This window comes from Heloderma suspectum, chromosome 7 (genome assembly GCF_057233095.1).
Source record: "Heloderma suspectum isolate Gila_16-S chromosome 7, 16-S_ref, whole genome shotgun sequence".
NCBI classification, from domain to species: domain Eukaryota; kingdom Metazoa; phylum Chordata; class Lepidosauria; order Squamata; family Helodermatidae; genus Heloderma; species Heloderma suspectum.
In genome coordinates this window covers 81628217-81650220 of record NC_139464.1, presented here as the reverse complement: position 1 = coordinate 81650220, position 22004 = coordinate 81628217, and the positions used below count along the sequence as shown (strand labels likewise).

At 43.7% G+C, this 22004-nt stretch overlaps 1 protein-coding gene across 3 annotated transcripts in view; it reads right to left on the bottom strand.

Annotated features, from left to right (window-relative positions):
* Nucleotides 1-2679: 2679 nt before the first annotated feature.
* LOC146340005 (uncharacterized) overlaps nt 2680-22004 on the bottom strand; it is a 41933-nt gene continuing 22608 nt past the window's right edge. For 2 of the 3 annotated variants that reach the window (XM_084810775.1, XM_084810776.1), the window contains 2 exons: nt 20733-20815; nt 12413-13824 (listed from right to left, as the gene is read on the bottom strand). In XM_084810775.1, coding sequence (XP_084666901.1) covers nt 13746-13824; nt 20733-20815 — 162 coding nt within the window. In that variant the 3' untranslated portion in view covers nt 12413-13745. Of the gene's footprint in view, nt 2862-8280; nt 8320-12412; nt 13825-20732; nt 20816-22004 lie in introns of those variants that run through there. The other variant, XM_084810777.1, reaches the window with a different exon arrangement.

Sequence of the window (22004 nt, the reverse complement as noted above, 5' to 3'; positions counted from 1 at the left end):
TAGGCAGAGTACATCATGAGAAATGCCGGGTTGGATGAATCACAGGTCGGAATTAAGATTGCTGGGAGAATTATCAACAACCTCTGATATGCAGACGATACCACCCTAATGGCAGAAAGCAAAGAGGATCTCAAGAGCCTCTTGTTGAGGGTGAAAGAGGAGAGTGCAAAAGCTGGTTTGAAACTCAACATTAAAAAAACTAAGATCATGTCATCTGGCCCTATCACTTCCTGGCATATAGAAGGGGAAGAAATGGAAGCAGTGACAGATTTTACTTTCTTGGGCTCCAAGATCACCGCAGACAGTAACTGTAGCCATGAAATTAAAAGACACTTGCTCCTTGGGAGGAAAGCTATGGCAAACCTAGACAGCATAGTAAGAAGCAGAGACATCACCTTGCCGACAAAGGTCCGTCTAATCAAAGTTATGGTTTTCCCAGTAGTAAGGTATGGCTATGAGAGCTGGACTATAAGGAAGGCTGAACGCCGAAGAATTGATGCTTTCGAACTGTGGTGCTGGAGAAGACTCTTACGAGTCCCCTGGACTGCAAGGAGGTCAAATCAGTCCATCCTAAAGGAAATCAACCCTGAGTGCTCATTGGAAGGACAGATACTGAAGCTGAAGCTCAAATATTTTGGCCACCTAATGCGAAGAGAAAACTCTCTGGAAAAGACCCTGATGCTGGGAAAGACTGAAGGCAAAAGGAGAAGGGGACGGCAGAGGATGAGATGGCTAGATAGCATCACAGATGCAATGAATATGAACTTGAGCACGCTCCGGGAGAGAGTGCAGGACAGGAAGGCCTGGCGTACTGTGGTCCATAGGGTCACGAAGAGTTGGACACGACTGAACGACTGAACAACAAGTGTGCATAGGACTGCAATCTGTCATTGCATCATATAATCTTCATAGGCTGAGAACAGAGGATAACTTTTCAGATACTCGAAGGCAGTTTTGCCTTTAAGTTAGAATTAATTTTCTGCCCTTAATGCATATTGCCTCTGATCTATGATTTGGCTCTGATCTATGATTTAACACTGTTCTTTCTTTTGTTTAGATTGTATTTTGTTTTTAAACTTACATTGTTAGCTGTTTGATGGACTGCTTAAGGGGACAAAAAGCAGGTTACGTACATTTTAAATTAAAATGATTAAAATATTGTAGTTATCGTTGCCCATGGCACAAATGTTACCTTGTACCATAGTCTCTAGGTAAAGTGGTTTTGCAGATTTCTTCAGGGCTGCAAACAGTGTTTAGGAAAAGCCAAAAGTAGCCCACAACTATATGACCAATATTTCTGCAGCAGATGAGTGCATATTTTTGCACTATTGTCATGAATACCTATTTGATGGAGTCCAGTCCACAATATCTAACTCTACATTCCCCTTTCTCCTTGTTGGAGGAAGTTTTGGGGAACCATTTCTAACAGTATTTTTAATATTATGAGTAATATTATTAAAAGTACATGAAAGGATGTAGCCCTTAGTAAGAAAGTTTAAGGTAATTCCATCTATATATGCATCAGCCCTCCATTCAAGAACAGTTTCTAGAAATTAAAGTTCAGGAGCTGTTTCTGAGGAGGCCTAGTCAATTTCACCACTCTGTTGACTTGTATGCATGAAGTGGCTGCAGTTAGGAACCAGGATAGGAATTAACAGGTTCTTCCCCACTCTCCCATAGTGAGCCCCCCAGTATACACTTATGAAGCTCCTAGTGCTGGATTAGGGCTAATGCTAGGGAGACACTAAGTGAGCATTGTTCCCTTTCCTCTTCAGAAATGTTTTTCTGTACACAGTATTTCTTAATTGATATGAACGAGTGCTGTATCACATGGCCACTGGACAAGTTCAAAACATCCACATTTATTCTGAAAAACCTCATAGGACCTCTCCAGTTGTGATGTCATGCAAAGCTGTGTTTTATGAATAATAGCCCTCACAACTGGAGGATGAAGGCTGTCCCTGCCCCCCATAGAATCAGGGTTGGAAGGGGCCTACAAGACCATCGAGTCCAACCCCCTGCTCAATGCAGGAAGCCTGATTCCCAGGCGCCCCCCCATCCAAGTCCTAACCAGGGCTGACCCTGCTTAGCTGCCAAGATCAGACTAGATGAGGCGCATCCCGCCCTTTGCTTGTACTACATAACAGCCTAAATACATTATGCAGGTGGATTTGGGACCTGTGTACATATTATTATGCAATACTCACAGATTCCAGGAGACTGGAGGCTGCGCCAGGAGAGTGCAATACACACTTTCTCATAAAGCCCTTTTCTGAGGAATGGAAGACTGTTTATAGCAGCCTTCCCTAACTTGGTGCCCTCCAAATATGCTATCCTATGCAGACCTTGTCTGATCTCGGAAGCTAAGCAGGGTCAGCCCTGGTTAGTACTTGGATGGGGAACTGCCTGGGAATTAGGCTTCCTGCAATGAGCAGGGAGTTGGACTCGATGGTCTTGTAGGCCCCTTCCAACCCTATGATTCTATGTCTATGTCCCATAATCACCAGCCAGCATGGCCATTGGCTGTTCAGGCTAGGGATAATACATTGTTCAACCCATTTGGAGGGCACCAGATTGGGGGCAGCTGGTTTATAGAACGCCAGTTTTAAAATAGTATTTATATTATATGACCAATTTTGAGGGCTCACATTCTTCAATGTTGTAAAAAATGTCAGGACATGGTTTGTAGCTCTTTAATGCTCAATGCTAGGCTATTCGCAGAAATTATTTTATACCTTGCCATATACCAGGCCACCACGCTACTGTTGAACTTGATCTCTTTTTCACAGATCCCAGTCTGCTATTAAACTTGATCTTCTCTTAAATTATCTGCCTACATTTACTTCAGAAATCTTCATTTCCTAGGGATAACAGGGAAATTTGCTGTATTTAGTACATTTTTTTTTACTTTGGCATTCTTTTAATAATCATCAAATGTTAAACAGAGCCCAGTCTCATTCATGTAATAATTATCTTCTGCTGTATTGATTTCTCACAAGACATTTATTTCTGTAGAAGTTGTTTGTCTATCAATTGAAGGCTCAATTGTTATCCTAGCTAAAGATATTTTCTAATTGGCCAACAAATTTAAATGATACAAGTGATGGGAGGAGAGTCTGTCATGCTCATTAGGCGATGGCTCTCATTTTGTTGGACATAGCCCTCTGCCCAAGGCTCTGGAGAGAATGATACTGGTACTCTGACAGACTTGGATTCTCAAAGATCTTTTGATAAAGTTCCTCAGAATCCTAAGGAAACAAAAGAGCCATGGGATAAGAGGTTGGCCTCTCTGTGGATTAGAAACTGCCTAAAAGACACAGAAGCCGAGAGGAGAATAAATACACAGTTTTCACAATGAAAGAAAGTACACTGAGGTGGTACTCCAAGCAGATGTATCCTATCCTCAGGTCCAATGCTATTTAATCTATTCACAAATATTCTGGTGTAGCTTCTAAATGGAGGTAACCAGATTTGTTCATGCCACCACATTATTCAGAATGGTGCAGACTATTGTGCTGTGAGTCAAAAACCCATACACACTTTTTAAAATCCTGTGGGACCTCTCCAGTTGCTATGATGTCAAATCAGTCAGTGTTTCTATGCTCTATGGGTTGGGTCCAGATTGAGGCATGTGCAACTGGACCAGTGGAAGCAGACTTCCCCTCCCCTTCCTCCCCAGAGCAGCTCCTCCAGCCCCCCCTCCCCCCAATGCTACACAGAGGGTTAGAGGACACTACTAAATGGGGTAGGCTGTAGTGTGAAGGGAGAAGGGATCCCCAAAAATTGGGTGGCAGAGCTCCACTTGCAGAAGGATCCCTCTGCCCAACACAGCTGAAGGGGACGGATGTTTAGAGATGTACAAGCATCACTATGCATAACTGCACATATTTCATGACCCTGGCATCAATGCAGATTTTCTGCCTTTATTTATTGATTTATTGTGTGTGTGTGTGTGTGTGTGTGTGTGTGAGAGAGAGAGAGAGAGAGAGAGACACTTGTATACCACTGAATATAATAAAATCCCTCAGCGGTTCACAATAAATAGTAAATACATTTAAATACAATACTAAAACCACAACATTAAAAGACATTAAAAACACTTCCAACTACAGTAAAAACAATTCAAGGAACAGTAAAATGGAACAGCATGATTACTTTACTTACAGCCCCAGGAAAGCCTGAGTGAACAAGTGCATTTTCAGGAGGCATTTAAAAGATGTCACATTTTCTGCCTTCCAAACTGCACGAGGGAGGTTTTCCAGAGGGTAGGTGCCGCCACAGAGAAGGCCTGCCATCAGGGTACCTCATGGTGACTTTCTGTTCACTTCTGAATGGCCAGCAAGGCCTCCTCTGGTGATCTTAAAGATCACCTCGATATATCTAAGGGAAGGTGGTCTGCTAGGTATCTTGGTCCCAAGTTGCTGAGAGCATTATATGACAACAGCATAAGCTTGTTCGGTAACTAATAGGTGGTCAGGGCAGTTCTTTTAACACAGGTGTTATGTGGGCATAGCTGGGTATCCCAGTGAGCACCTAGCTGCTGCATTCTGCACTAGCTGCAGCTTCTGAACCATGCACAAGGGCAGCCCCACATAGAACATATTGCTAGGGGTATACGAAACCCCACTTACCTGGCTCTGCCAGGTTCCGCAGGTGGGGGGAGGCGATCCGATCCTCCCCCCAGAATCCTCGACGGGGGGGGAGGCGATCCGTCCCCCCCCCCCCGGAATCCTGCCCGGCTGGCTCCGCTCCGTGGCCAAGCCGCAGAGCCGCCAGCCGGGCCAACCCGCAGCAGGGCCTCCAGCCACTGCCGGGCTGGTGCGGACACAAATGGCGTCCTGTGTAGGGGACGCCATTTGCGTCCCTACGCCAGCCCGTGATAGGCTACGTAAATATTTACGTAGCCTATCACGGCAAAAAACACACACACAAAAACAGCGAATGCAAATGGTGGTGGCTACGGCAGCCGCCATTTGCGTTCCCTTTTTTTTCCGCCGTGATAGGCTACGTAAATATTTATGTAGCCTATTACGGCAAAACAGAGGGGTGCAAATGGCGACCACTACACCATTTGCGCCCCTCTGTTTTACCCTGATAGGCTACGTAAATATTTACGCAGCCCATCACGGCGGAAAAAAAAGGGAACGCAAACGGCGTCCCTGCATAAGCCATGATAGGCTACGTAACTATTTACGTAGCCTATCATGGCTATACGGAAGAAGCAACGCAGCACAGACGGCAGCAGGTAGGTGCTCCATTCCGGGCCCATTTCACGGGGGGGGGGCTTCGTTCCACCACTGATTTCGGGGGGCTGAATGCACTGGCATTTGGCCTCACCAAGATCCGTGGCGGAATTCTCCGCCATGCCTACATATTGCAGTAGTCATGAGGTTACCAGTGCATGGATCACTGAGGCTAGACTATCCCTATCCAGGAATGGGTGTAGTTGGCATACCAACCGAAGTTGGTAATGGGTGCTCCAGGCCACCTGGGCCTCCAGTGACAAAGAGGGATCCAGTAGTGCCCCCAAACTACGGCCCTGCTCCTTCAGAAGGAGTGCAATACCATCCAGAACAGGCAAACACCCCAATTCTCGGACCTGGAAACTGCCAGCCCATACGGTCTCTTTCTTATCAGGATTTAGTTTGTTGATTGGCCCTCATGCAAGCCATAACTGCATCCAGGCACTGGTTCAGGATGTGCATGGCCAATCCCAATTCAGATGTCACAGAGAACTAGAGCTGGGGGTGTCATCTGCTTACTGGTGTACACCTTGCCCCAAATCTCCAGATGACTGCTCCGAACCGCTTCATATAGATATTAAATAACATTGGGGACAGGATGGTGCCCCGTGGTACCCCACAGTTCAGCTGCCATGGGGCTGAGGTGCAGTCACCCAATGCTATTCTCTGGAACCAACCCCACAAGTACAAGTTGAAGCACTGTAGATCAGTGCCTCCAACTCCCAACTCGAGAAGTAACAGGGTCACACTCCGCCCATCTCTCTCCCGAAGATGGTCATCCATCAGGGCAACCAAGGCCAATTTCATCCCCAAATTGGGCCTGTATCCAGACTGGAATGGATCCATTGATGTTTCATTCAAGAGCGCCTGCAGCTGAGACACCACCAGTCTCTTGAGCAACTTACTCAAGAATTGGGTATCACAACTGAATGATAGTTAGCACAAATCTCTGGATCAAGGGAAGGTTATTTCAAGAGTAGTCACTTCACTGCCTCCTTCAAGGCAGTAGGGACCATCCCATCACGCAACGACACGTTCACCACTTCCCTGACGCATCTGGTCAGCCCCCTGCAGCTAGCTCAAGAGCATGTGGTGGGTCGAACAAATTCAAGTGTCTTGCCCACATCCTCAGGCTCCAAAAACTGAACTTGATCCCACAAAACAGGGTAAGTGTGGTGTACTGGCTGGAGTGTTGGGCTAAGAGCTAGGAGAGCCGGGTTCTAGTCCCCACTTGGCCATGGAAGCTCACTGGGTGACTTTGGGTCAGTCTCAGATTCTCAGCCCAACCTACCTCACAGGGTTGTTGTTGTGAGGATAAAATGGAAAGGAGGAGGATTATGTACGCCGCCTTGGGTTCCTTGGAGGAAAAAAGGTGGGATATAAATGCAATAAATAAATAAGATGATGCACTGGACACCTCAATAGACACTACATCAATAGCTGTGTTCAAGTCAGCATGAAGGTAAGTGATTTTATCCTCAAAGTATCTTGCAAACTCATCTCAGCAGGCCTCCAAGAGTTCTAGTACTGGATTCACTGGGTTTGATGTAAGCAACCCCCAAACCACTTCGAAAAGCTCAGCTGGATGGCTACTCAAGGATGTAACGGAGGTGGCAAAGTAAGCCTTCTTTGCTGCCTTCACCATCATGCAGTAGGCAATTATACGCTCTTATGTGTGTTCAATCACCTTCATGATGAGTCTTATGCCACTTATGCTCCAGCCATCTTCTTACCAAGCGCCACTGTGCTGAAGAAGGCACTTTGGAGCAATTGTGTCAGTGGCCCTTTGCACCGCACTATTCCATCGTGTGACAAGGGCCTCGACAGAATCGCAGGCTCTGGCTACTGAAAAATCCCTGAGAGCATTCAGGAATTGCTCGGATTCCACAAGTCTCTGGGGATGGACCATCTTAATGGGTCCCCCAATCCTGCAGAGAGGGATCGGCAATGTGAGACCAAATTTCACCAGGAAGCGGTCTGACCATGACAACAGGGTAATTTCCACCCCATCCCCCCAATATCCAGACCATCCCCCTCATGCCCAGAGGGAAAGACCCAGCCAAGGGTATGCCCTGGCCTATGCGTTGGGCCAGTAACAAACTGAGAAAGCCCCGTGGTTGAAGATACGAAGCCCCAAGTTGATCATGTTAAGGCAGTCTCTGCACAAATGTTGAAATCTCCCAGACCGTTGTCTTAAGAGTTTTCCAACACCACATCTGAGACTGCCTCAGCCAGCCCGGTCAGGAATCCCTTCAGTAACAGGGTGGGCAGTACACCAATAATATCCTCAATCTGTCTCTTTGGCCCAACACAAGGTACAGGCCCTCACATATGCCAAACAAGTATTTGGGTTAGGGGTGGGTAGGGATTGGATGACAATTTATAGAAGTATGTGTGACAGAGGGCCATTTCATGCAATCTGCCCATGCACCTCCTGCGATAGGTTGCAGGAAGATGGGGTCAATTAGGAGCCTTCTGCAGTACAACTTTGGAAGTACTATATGTGCTAAAAACAACAGGCCCAATTCTCCCTCACTCTGCACGGTTTCCTCTTGCCGGGTGACTTGCCGCGGCCAGTCCAATCCTGAAAATCCAGAGCCCACCTGTGGTTTGTATCCAGTGCCCAGCTCCTCTCGTGGATGTGAGTTCGTAGGTGACTCCTATATTTATTTACAGAATTGCCAGGGCCTGGGAAAGCATGGCGTCACTGGACGATTGCACACAAGCTGTCAAAGAGCCTTAGGTTGCCATATGCACATGGCACGTCATCTGAGATGCAGCACACCTGGCTGATGGCAAGAATTGTGGGAGAAGGAGATGGCTCAGCTGCTTGGCATAGGTACTGCTGTCATGTGCTGAGGTGGAATACATTGCCCATAATGTACAAAGTGGACCACATTTTCAGGTTGCTTTTCTATAGCTTCTACCAAAGCTCTTAGGGCTTGTTAAATACTGTAAGGCTTTTAAATGCTAAATTTTGAAACAGATTATTAAAGAAACAGCACTAATGATAAGAATTAACAACAACAATAATTACCAGATCTCTGTGCTCCTGATGAACTTGAGTCTTTCTTCACTGACAACACCAGTCCAATATTCAGGCACAATAAAAAGAAAAATGTTAGGATGCATTAGGAAAGCAATAGCAAAATAGCAAATTATCAGCAAGGCATTATATGTCTGGCCTTGATACTTGCAAGCCTCCAAACCCGGAGGCATATAAGTATCCAGTGCAAAGCAGGAGGCGTAGAAGAGGTCTCCACTGTATCTCCCGCTCTGCATTTTAGCTAGACGGGTGCTTTTGCTTGTCTAGATGAGGCGACAGGGAGCGGGAGCGAAGGAGGCTGGGCAGCACATAGGATTCCTCATACAGCAGCTTCTGCAGTCTCCTCCCCTCCTTGCCAACAGGAACGCCCCTTTCCCTTCCCTCCAAGGCTGCTTTTGTCACCTCTGAAAGGCAGCTGGTGCAGTTCTTGCTGTTCTGGCTGTGAGGGGGAAGGGGCAGGGAGCTCGGACTCCTGGGCTCAGATCCAGGAATCCAAACTATTCTGTGGCCCCCCCAGACTCTGTCTAGGGTCACAAGGATTGGTCTCTAGAACACTTACTCATCTAAAACTTTGCCTCAGATTAATTGGGTATATATATAATTTTTAATAGAAGTATTTATTTAAAAAACTGCAGATGCACCAACTTGAGAGGCATTCCCCCTAGTCTCTCTCATGGGAAGATAACACCCCTTCTAAAATAATGCCTACTGGTCTGCAAGTATATATATGTGCATACTTCTTGCTTCAGAAATTTTGCTTTTATGCAAGTTTACATAAAATTAACCAATAATTAATTCATCTAAAACTCATATGATTGATTCATTTCTTCAGTTGGATTGCAACCCTAAGTACGGCTGCATTAATTTTTTCAGGGATTTTTTCACTATTATGTGGATCAATATAAGTGTCAAAATGATTAATGACTGACTTTATCGATCATACATTAAGCCAGTTATAATACATCACTGAGAACACCACCCCAGTATTCAGGAACAGCAAAAACCAAGTGTAAGAATGTATTAGGAAAGCAATAGCTAATAAAACAGCAAATATCAGCAAGGCATTGTGGAAGTCTAGTGTAGTATTTGATTTATTCTTTGGCAAGTTACTGATATTACTGCAAATCATTATTTTAATTGATTTTATTATATCATTTATTTCTCTTATGATTTCGTTCATCAGCTGCCTTGAATCATCCTTATATGACAGGGGTAGGAGGGGAAAAATTCATAAGAAACTATGGGTTTAAATATATGATTTGACTGCCACCCCTCCAGTTAAGAGTGCTGATTTTTGAAGCTATTGGATTTGATCCAGCCTCAGTCAGAATTAAAGTAAAACCATTGAAATCAATACAACTTAAGTCAGTCATGACTTACCCATATCTACCCATGGAAAAAGGTGGGAGGAAGCTGACTTTCCTCACCCTCAGCTCAGCAGCTCCAAGCCTCACAAATATGCTCCCCCAAGGTTCAGGGGACCCAGCTGAGTGATGTGGGCTCTGGCATGGGGTGTGATGGGGAGATTGCAGAGAAACTGACAGAGGCACCTTCTGCAAGCGGAGCTCTCACTGACGGTGCCTCCACACAATTTTCTCAATCTCCCCTTTCCCCCTCAGCAATCCCATACGACAGCACCGCCCCCGCCACCAGTGGTGTAGTATTTTGTGGGGGCTGCTCAAAAGAAGAGGGAGCAGGAAACTCACTTTCTGCCACCCCTTCCATGGGTAGGTCTCTGAATCCATTATCACTGTCTTACTGGATTGATAAACTGAATGTATCAGGGATCTTCCCCATTATGTGCATCAACGTAACTGTCAGAAAAAACTGATCATAGGCTTCATTGGCTAAACATCGATGTATACAATCATACATTACACTAGTGATCTAAAGCCAAGCTACATAGCCATCACAAAGGTATAAAAAATAAGTTATGAAAATCTCCACTGATCACTGATTTTATAGGCATTTAATGTAAGACTAATAGGCCAATCCAAAGACTTGCTGCGCTATAAGTTATTTGCATAGGGTGTAACAATAATAAAGTCAATGCTGTATGAAATTAAAGGATGGCATAATGTACCTACAGTGGCATTAGGCAGATATGCCACCATAAATGTTTAGAACTGGGGAGCAAAACTTTGGCAATGAAATAGTTGTCTACGTTTCCTTATGCTTTTATCTAGTAGTGACAAATCAGACTGTTCCTGATCAAGTACTATTCATTTCAAATGATGAACTATCATTATACTAGATGTCATCAGTGTAGATAACTTAGACAAATCTGCACCCATTTTCCCTTAGGCCTATCACAAGTTGCAGATGAGGTGAACTTTCATGCAGGGAAAAATATCCCTGTATCAGGAGTATGTGGTGACCCCCAGATGTTTTAGACTACTGCTCCCATCACTGGCAGAGGCACCCTCAGCAAGTGGAGCTCTCACAGAAGGTGCCTCCACAGCCAGTATGACCAAAGGCCAGGAATTATGAAAGTCATCCAAAACATCTGGAAGGCACCAGGTTGCCTACCCCATCTTAAGTGTTTTAGCCTAGCCTTTTCCCGCAAATACCAATTTTCTATTTGAATGGGGTCATTTCTATTCTGTCATGTCAGACACATTTGATGTCTGAAGTGGTATAGTCGAAGCCCAGGTTTATGACCTCAGTAAGAGCTTGGCTGCTATATACTATTTCAGAGCTATCTTGGAGCACTTGTAACTTCTGTTTACAAAGCTGGCATCGTCTAAATTTTCACTTTGACATTCCAAATCATAGGCAGCTTCATACTTTCGACTTGCATTAATTCCTGTAATATCTGATACTTGACATTTTATTTATTACATTGCCTTTTTTCCTCCTTAAGGAACTCAAGGTGGCACACATAATCCTCCTCCTCCCTACTATACAACAACCCTGTGAGGTAGGTTGGGTTGAGAGTCTGTGACTGGCCCAAAGTCACCCAGTGAGCTTCCATGGCTGAGTGAGGACTAAAACCCAGATCTCTTGACTCCCACTCCAACACTCTAGCCACTACATCACACTGGCTCTCAATTTTATGCAAATATAAATAATTTGATACTTACACCATTCATATAGCATGTATCACTAACACAGTAAGCTATACACCCACAATTCTAGAACCAACAAAAGTATCCACTAGTAAAATAGTGCAAGACTATGGGGCCTGTGAGAGACAAGGATTGTCCTGCAGCAATTGCGCCTGCCATATAAAAAGTGTGAAGCTACTTCTTGTCCATGAAAGTCTGAAACTGCCAGAGTATTTACAATCACAAGCACACTGATAAGCTTGACAATAAAAAGGAATCTTGAAAAGAATAACCATTCTCTTATACTTTTCTATTTAAGAATCTTTGTAACTATTACCATGAATTCCTGTAACTGCTTCTACATACTCCCTTGAGTACATTTTTTTCCTTAATAAGGCAGTGTTGTTAGAATATACTCTCAGAGAGCCGCATCTAAATGATCCCTTTGTATTTGGTTCTCCCAGTACCCTGTTCGAATATGTTACTAATTTAGGAATATGAGAAAACATTTTGGAATTAAAGAATTGAAAAAATGAATAAAACAGTCATCAGCTGCCATAAAATATTGAGCTGATTCAAAACAGAAATCCGAATATCAATATATCAGTTGAACAACGTTCACTGCTAAAACAGTAGTCCCTTTGAGAATAGAGCTAACTTACAAAGACATCACACTTTTCTAAGGAGTTAGAATTTTGTTCTATCTGATGAATGAATTGCAAGACACCGATAATAGCACATTTTAGCCTTTCCAAACTAGGGTAAGACTTCATTGTTTCCATAAAAGATGACCATGAATGAACAGGGAGATTATTTGTGTACGTGATGAATTAGATGTTTTGAACTACAAACCTTCATCAGCCCCAGCCAGCATGGCCAATGGTCAGGGATAATGGGAGTTGTAGTTCAAAATATCTGGAGGGCACCAGGTAGGGGAAGCCTGAATTAGGCTTCTGCCTATGAAACATGCTACCACAGGTACTCCTCTAGAGTTTTTTCTTCTAGTCTTTCTCTGGTGGGAAAGCAACGTTCAGAGAGAAAATGAGAGCAACATTAAAGATGAATACTTTGTATCTTGTATGGGTACTTTATTCATTAGCTGCAACACATACATACAATATTACTTAGATAAAATTAAATACAGGAATAAAGCAGCCATTCTTGCTTCTAACTGCATTATAACAGTGTATTTTTATTATTTTATGTCAGCTTTTTTGCAACCAGCCTAAAGTGAGATTCAAGAAAAAATTGGGTCTAGAGGAGGATCCAACACATGCCTTAATGCCTGGAATAATATTGTAAATTATACAGTACATTTAAAGTGTTCAGTGCACTTCACATACATTACCTCTGTCAGCTTTACAACAGTGCAATAGGTTAGGCCAATATTGTCATCCCCATATTACAGAAAAGTGGGGAGGGGGGACCAGCAACTCATACTAACTAATGGTGAAATTAAACATTACAAGCAACACACGGCTACCATAGCTCCATCTCTTTACCCCATCTTCTTTGTAATGTCTCATTTAATGCAATATGTACCATGACACAATTGTATATGTTGCCTTACCCTTGCCCATGAGAGCATAACAGTATGCATTGTGTAAAACTAGAGTCTTCCCCAATCTGGTGTCCTCCAGATGTTTGGGACGACAACTCCTAGGATTCCTGACCATTGCCTATGCTGACTGGGGCTAATGGGAGTCGGTCCAAAACATCCGGAAAGCACCAGGTTGGGGAAGGCCGAACTACATGTGACAAGAGACACTGACCAGCAGCAACCCTACCAACTACGCTACACAAGCACCAGGATTTCCTGAATATTTGGTGGCCAAAAGAGACAAACACTTGATGGACTTGTTAAATGACCCAGCTTAGCACAGAGTAATTGAAAAAAGACCCACAAATCTTGACAGGAGGACACCAGTTGTGTGAATCTATTCAGTATGTCATAGCGCTTAGGGCGAGAAGTGTCCCTCTTGCAGTATTCTCCAGGATTACAAGAGGCTGTCGCTAGGCAGACTGCACTGCTCATACCCAGTCCTTTAGAGTGTGGATTACAGCTCTGTGGGTAGATGAGGGACCAGCAGGGACTGGAGCCTTCATTCATCTGAACTCTAGCAACAGGTGTACAGCTGATTCCAGAAATAAGCACTGTTTAGCAGCATGCTTATATCTCAATCTACATTTCTGATTAAACTAATTAACCTTATTGAGTGGAAATGCTGTTATCTGAAGCGAAATTGTTATAAACATTGAAGGTTAAAGAAATAAAAAAATACTTGCACACATTCCAGACAATGAGATTCCTGCCATGTAGCAAGGTGACGCAACCTTCAGGCAGCACCATGAGAACAGGAATAGATGAAAACAGAAATTGGTGTCTCAATGGTGCAGCAAAACTTTTTATCATGTTGGCCCTGGTGAGGGGAAGGGGGGACATTTGAGCTCTACATCAGGGATCTTGGGCCAGAACTGCAGACAGCATCTGAAGGAAACAAACATTATTACCTTGTCGTGAAAAGTGTATCGTGGAGCAAGAAGACACGGTTTACGTTTGATAATATTTTGAACTGGTTGCTTAAATAGGATTCCTAATGTATCTGTTTTATTTATTTATTGTGTTTATTCAATGTATGAATCACCCTATAGCTGAAGCTCTCAGAGTAACATACATAATAAAAGCAAATCCAATTAAAACAATGATAAAATCAGTGATAAAACACATTCTACAAACAACTAGTAACTTCCATTAATACAAAATAACTAAACGACACACACAGAAAAGCAAGTAAGTGTAGCAGACTAGTTTCAAATATATTCACTCACTCTTACAGTTGGACATGAATGTAGCTCCATCAAATAGGTTAATTGTTGTTATGGTGTGAAAAGCATTTATAGACCACAGGAATCTATAATTATCAGAAGATAAGGAATGTAGCTTTAAGAATATGTGTGCATGGTTTTAATATACACTATATTTACTTCATATCTATCGCTTCCAATAGTTTTATTCACCTGCACAAGAAGTATACTTTCCAGAGGTTGCAATCCTATGCCTAGTTTTCTTTTTTGTGATTGTAAACTGCCCCCAGGCCATCTGCCATGTGGGTGGTATATACATATAATAAATAAATGGAGCAATCCCCATTGAACTCAGCAGGGTCATTTGTGACTAGACATGTATAGGATTGCTCACATATAGGATGACCTCATCATTGCAGAAGACTTACCGTAAATCAGCAATATTCCTATTCAGACAGAGATATTTTTAAAACCCAGCCAGGACTGTGTCCAGGATTGATTTAAATCACCAAGAATTTTTTTTAAAAAAAATCCATTTATTATTTAAATATTTTCTAACTAACAGCACATATTAATTGCTTGCTATAACCATAGAAATATACTGATTTAATAATTAGGGTACTGACTGAGCAAACTGTACAGAGAAGATAGTTTCTACATATAAAATGGTAGTAAAGGGTTACAGAGATGAATAGCAACCTTCCAGGGAAGGTATAGTATTGGACTACAACTTCCATCATCCACAACTCATGCTGTCTGTGGGAGGCTGCATCACAGGATGACAGCTGTGGTGATGTGCCAGCACAAAGCCATAAGACAGGAGTGGGCAACTTGTGTTGGACTTCAACTCCTGTCATCCCTCACCATTGACTCTGCTGGCTAGGGCTGATGGAAGTTGTAGGCCCAAACATCTGGAAGGCCACAAGATAAAGATGAGTGCATGAACTGTTGTTTATTTATTTAATTAATTAATTTCTATACCGCCCAATAGCCGAAGCTCTCTGGGCGGTTCACAAAAATTATGCTGTATGACTGACAAGATGTTTCTTCTACACTCTCTCTCTCAAACACACACACACACACACACACACTTCTTTCTTTAAAGAAAGCAGCCTAAAAACAGTCCTTCATATTTCATAAGAGGGTTATAAATTCTGTTTTATGAGATTTACACATTAAGTTCAAATTAATACCGTAGATTCTGTGGTCTATGGGACTTCCATCTCCCCCATCAAGAAACCACTCCACTCTGGGGCCGGCCTGGAGAGTTTGCACCTTGTATTGGGTCAGAGAGACAGATTGGGGATGTTGCTGGTGTAACATTCATGTAACATTCACCCTGCTGCCCAGCATCCTGCCTGCCTGAGCTGGCAGAGATGATCTGAAGTGTGGTGTTGAAGGAACCCATGACAGTGATTCTGGGTGACTTCAATTTCCATGCTGAGGCTGCCTCTGGAGCTCTAGCTCAGGACTTCATGGCCTCCATGACGACCATGGGGCTGTCTCAGTTTGTCATCAGCCCAACACATGATGCAGGGCATACTCTTGACTTGGTCTTTGCTCCAGGTTGCGAGATGAGTGGTCTCAAAATGGGAGGGAGGGTCCGTTGTCATGGTCAGACCATTTCCTGTTGGGATTTGAACTTCCCTCCTCCAGGGATAGGGCACCTATTCAGATAGAATCCAATAGACTGATGGAATCCAATATATTTCTGAAGGCTTATGGGGATTTTGCAGCAGAGACAGCAGGTAATCCAACCAAGGCCCTAGTTTCACTGTGGAATGGTGAGATGAGATGGGCCATTGACCTGATCGCACCTGAGTGATCTCTCCAGCACTGTAAAGCCTGCTGTACTAGGGAGCTGAGGACAATGAAACAGGCTGGACATCAGCTAGAGCAAAAATGACCTAAGACCCAAAGTGAAGTTGATCCAGCATGCTCTAGAGCACATAATAATGCCTACCATGTAGCAGTGCGACCAGAAAAGAAGCCCTATTTTGCTGCCTTAGTTATGACCTCAACTAGCTGTCCAGCAGAGCTCTTTCTGGTGGGTTGTGGGTTGTTAACATCTTCTTCCATAAATGGACCCCTGGATCCCTCGGAGACCCACTGTGAGTTTTTTCATTGCACTTTGAGGACAAAATCACTTGTCTCCATGGCAAACTTAATGCTGTTGTTAGTGCAACTCCAACTGAGGTGTCTGATGCCACCATCTGCCCGATTTTGTGGGATAAATTTCATTTGTTGCAGCCTGATGATGTGGACAAGGGGCTTGCAGCAATATAATAGACTACATGCCCTCTCGATCCTTGCCATTCCTGGCTAGGAAGAAGTAGCTGGGGGCTGGTAGCTGGAGGGGATGACTGGGTGGGTCCAGGGAGTGGTAAATGCAGCTCTGTGCAAAGGGGTGACTCCTGCTGCCCTTACAGAGGCAGCAGCATGACCTCTCCTGAAGAAACTCACTCTGGACCAGTGGTATTTGACAATTACCACCCAGTTGCGAATACCCCTTTCTTGGAGAAGGTACTTGAGAGGGTCATGGCAGAGCAACTGCAAGCACACTTGGAGGATACTGATTATCTAGACCCATTTCAGCCTTGGTTGCCAAGTGAATGACTATCCAGAGAGGTATGGGGGAGTGCAACCCTGTTAATTCTACTCTCTCTTTCATCGGCTTTTGATACCATCAACCACTGTATCCTCCTGGATCTGCTTCTTTGGTTGGACACTGGAGGCACTGTATTACAGTGGTTCCAGTCCTACCTGCAGGGTTGATTTCAGAGAGTAACACTGGATGACTATTCCTTGGCCACTGGGCAACTGAGCTATGGAGTTCCTCAGGGTACTATCTTGTCCTCAGTGTTGTTTATCATCTATATGTCTGGGAACGGTCATTAGGGGATTTAGAGCAAAGTGCCATCAAGTATGCTAATGATACAGCTCTATCTCCCTGTGACATTTGATGCACAAGTCCTGAATCAGTGCCTAGACTCAGTGAAGGGCTTGGCGAGGGCCAGTAAACTGAAGCTGAATCCTAGCAAGATGGAGGCCCTGCGAGTGAGTGGTTCCAGAGTCCAGGAAATAGGTTTACTGCCTGTTCTGGATGGGATTGCACTCTCTCTGAAATACCAGGTTCGTAGCGCGGGGGTACTCCTAGAGCTACCTTTGTCACCGGGAGCCTAATTGGCCACAGCAGCTTGGACTGCCTTCTACCAACTTCGACTGGTATGCTAGCTATGGTCTCTCCTGGACAGGGATAGCTTGGCCACAGTGGTACAGATGCTAGTAACCTCAAGACTGGAGTACTGCAGTGCACTCTATCTGGGGCTGCCTTTAAGGTTGGTCCAAAAGCTCCAGCTAGTGAAGAATGCAGCAGCTCGACTGTTGTTGGGAACCGCCCCTTTTCAGCATGTAACACCTCTACTAAGCAATCTGCAATGGCTGCCTATTTGCTACCAGGTTTGGGGTTTAAAGTTTAAGGTTTTGTAATTAATGCATGAAGCCCTAAATGACTCGGGACCAGGATATCTGAGAGAGCGCATTCTCCCTTACCAGCCTGCCCAGGCAGTGAGGTCATCAAATGAAGCACTCTGGATGGTTCCGCACAGACCTGCAGTCCATTTGGCGTCCACTCAGAATAGAGCTTTAATGTATTGACTCCCCATCTATAGAACTCCATGCCTGCTGATGCCAGGCAGGCACCAGCATTGTTTCATTTTTGGTGCCTGCTGAAGGCATTTTTGTTTAAACACGCTTTCCCTGACTGACCAGCCAGTTTTATCGGCACAATCTGATTTTAAAGGTTTTAATGATGATGACCGCCCTTTTATTGTTCTTTGCTCAGATATTCTATTGGATGTAAAGCAGTACATAAATTCGAAATATTGGATATAAAGCAGTAAATAAATAAAATAAATTTTTATTTTAAATCAGGTTGTTTTAAAAACAGAAACACGAAAGCTGAACTTTTTTTAAAAAAAGCAAAAATCTGAATATTTCAGGAACACAATTTATTATTTATTTTGTTTTTATTAAAAAAACAACCACTGACTTTTGTCTAGCTTGAATGTGTCTGCACATGATTAATTCCCCACTGTACTGCAGTACGTTCCTATCCTTGTGTTATAACTGCTGTGAAGGGAACTGCTGTGTAGTGAACAGGATCAATCTGAAATCCCCCCTGAGCCTGTGAAGCCTGAAGATATGCTGATACAGTGAATCTGTTCTGGCACAGCAATACCCTTGCATTGCTGGGGAGACATTTAACCTCCAGAGTAGATTACTGGAACACACTGGGCATGGGGCTGGGAACTGTGGAGAGTCCAAAATACAGCTGCTAGGTTACTATCTGGGACCAGCCAATGGGGAATATCTGTCACTCATTCGAAAACAGCTTCTCCTGCTGCCAGTCCGTTTCTGAGCTCAACTGAAAGTGCTGGTGTTTATTTCAAAGCCTTACACAGCTTTGGACCAGGTAGCTGAACAATTGCCTTCTCCCAGATGAACCTGCCGATATACTGAAGTCATATTTGGAGACCTTTTTCTTGGTGTCCGTGGGTTTAGGAAGTTAGAAAGGGGGCTATTGGGAAGGGGGGCCTTTTCAGTTATGCTTGTGAATTGTCTTCTCCAGTGAGGCTCATCTGATGCTAACCCTAATGTCAGCCAGCAACACTTTTAATTTTTCCAGGCCTTTTAAACTTTTAGTTGAGCTACTTTTATTCTGCTGCAGCAATTTCATATTTTGCTGCTGTTTTATTGCTATTCTTCTATCTGAAGTTATTGTTTATATACTTTGTGGTATAGTGCGGTGTGGTGTAGCAGTTGGTGTGGTGTAGTGGTTACAGTGTTGGACTGGCCCTTGGGAGATCTGGGTTCTCGTGCCCACTCGGCCATGAAGTTCACTTTGGGCCAGTCACTGACTCTCCGCCTAACCTACTTCACAGAGTTGTTGTGAGGACAAAATGGAGAGGAGGAGGATCATGTAAACCACCTTGGGTTCTTTGCAAGAGGAAAAAAGGCAGGATATAAATGTAATTAAAAAAATAAATACTTTGTAAACCATGGTTTATGATGCACCATGGCTGAATTCCTCCCATCACAGCTTCAGTGCAAAGATCCTGGCTTGCATTACGCCAGATTCCCTATTAACATCTGTGCAAGAGAACTCTAGCTTAGACCTGGTTCACACATAACGGCTAACTATGGATTAAACAACCCATAGTTAACTGTGGCTGCGCCATAGCACACTACCGCTCGCATGTTCATCACTTCCGCTTTACATCTGCTTCCTGAAACAACTGAGGAACACCCCAAAAGGGTTAGGTTTGCACATCACAACAACAACCTAGGAATGGAGCATTCCTGGGTTGTTTCAGGAAGTGCAAGCTGGCAGGGGCCAGCATGCTCACTCACACAGGTTCACTCACAAACAACCCATGGTTTGTTAACCATGGGTTGTTTGATAATGTGCATTAGATCTTAATGTCAGTTGACAAACCAGGAGCAGTATCCAGTGCTGTCACAGCACTATATAAACCAATGCTAGTGCAAAGTCTTTAACACTTGCTAGACAAAGGGAAAAAGCAGCGATTTGCCACCAATCACTTCTTTTTTGCTTTGCACTGTGACGGCATTGGATACTGCCTCAGGAAAATAAGGGGGGGCAGGGGGTTCCTCTTATTATGTTTTCTTTTCTTATTGTGAAACAGAACTATTTCACAATTTTAAAATGAACATTTGCAAGAAGAAACTACTAATTAAAACTCACCCCTTTCTGTGGAAAACAGAAACTGACTAATTAAGATGCAATTAAGGTATCATTTTATCAATAATGCTGCTATGGTGTAGAACAGGAAGTCATTAGAGGCAGAAGGTGAAGGAAACCTCTATTTAAAGTTGCAGGGGACCGTCACTGAACAGAAGTTACTTCTAATTAAATGCTACAGAAGAATCTTAGGTATGCACATAGGCACTTCTGGATAATACAGTGCTACATTAACAGCCTTGTGGAGCCACCAAGTCCAATGCCAGCTGACTGCAAAACAAACCCCAATGTCTCAGCAGCACTAAATGGCCCTAGTAGGGAAGCAACCATTGTCAAATATTTGCCAACAGAAGTCAGAAATATGCTGTGGTCTACTTCAATTTTTTAGTTTAAATCAAATAGTAAGCAACATTTTTATCATTAATTTTGTGACTATACTAATCTGTTTGTGGCTAGAACTCAGATATGTTACAGGAAACCAATACAAATATTATGTGTGCATTGGAATGCAATTCCAGCAATTAGTGTGGTGCTGCAAAGCGGTAGGCCCGAACTATCTGCTCATCGTGCAGGAGCACAGGATTTGGTACCGATCGTCCTAAAGGATAAATTCAACTCCTCAGTAAAACTGTTGCTATAAGTACAGTGGCTGCCTAGAGTCCTTTTACCAACCACTGTACCCTCCCCACTCTCCCACACCACACACACACACACACACACACACACACACAGGAAAGTAGCATGCATTTACCACTATGTAACACAACAATATATTCTGCATGCAGCTGCTGATTCTGCATGCAACCGTCGCTTATATTCATACTCACTTATCGTAGAAAGTGGACATTTTAGGACTATAAAAATCTTCCACGTCAAAGAAATTCTGACTATCTCGGGAGAGATTATAGGCCTATTGGGAAGCAAGAAGAAGAAGAAGAAGAAGAAGACATAATCTATATAGACAGATACCTCCAATGGTGTTTACAAAATAATTGCTAGACATTTGGGAGATAAGGGCTGGGTAAATAGTACCTATGCAGGATTTCAAAAAGGTGTCATGTTGTAGACTGACTTATTTGAGGATTTGGGTGGCTCAGAATTTGATAATAGGGTAGCGGATCTAAGTTTTTCATTGTCAGGGATGAAAATTAGTGGTAAGACTATTTTAGGTGGTGTATGTAACTGATCCCCCTTCATGGATCACTGCCTTGTTGTGGCGAAGGGGCTTGCGTAATTCAGTGAAGCCATAAGCTATGCCGTGCAGGGCCACCCAAGACAGACAGGTCATGGCAGAGAGTTCTGACAAAATGTGGTCCACTGGAGAAGGAAATGGCAACCCACTCCAGTATTCTTGCCAAGAAAACCCCATGGAACGTATCACAAGGCTAAAAGATATGAGGCCGGAAGATGAGCCCCTCAGGTCGGAAGGTGTCCAATATGCTACTGGGGAAGAGCAGAGGGAATTTCCAAGTAGCGCCAGAAAGAGTGAAGCGGCTGGGCCAAACCCGAAAGGACACTCAGCTGTGGATGTGTCTGGCGGTGAAAAGAAAATCCGATGCTGTAAAGAACAATATTGTTTAGGAACCTGGAATGTCAGATCAATGAATCAAGGTAAGCTGGAGGTGGTCAAACATGAGATGGCAAGATTGAACATCGACATCTTGGGAATCAGCGAACTAAAATGGACAGGCATGGGCGAATTTAATTCAGGTGACCATCATATCTACTATTGTGGGCAAGAATCCCTTAGAAGAAATGGAGTAGCACTCATAGTCAACAAAAGGGTGGGAAAAGCAGTACTGGCGTACAATCTTAAAAATGATAGAATGATCTCAGTACGAATCCAAGGCAAACCATTCAACATCACAGTAATTCAAGTCTATGCCCCAACCACTGAGGCCGAAGAAGCTGAGGTTGATCGGTTCTATGAAGACCTACAACACCTTCTAGAACTAACACCAAAAAAAGATGTCCTCTTCATCATAGGGGATTGGAATGCTAAAGTAGGAAGTCAAGAAATCACCGGGATAACAGGCAGGCATGGCCTTGGTGTACAAAATGAAGCAGGACAAAAGCTAATAGAGTTTTGCCAAGAGAAC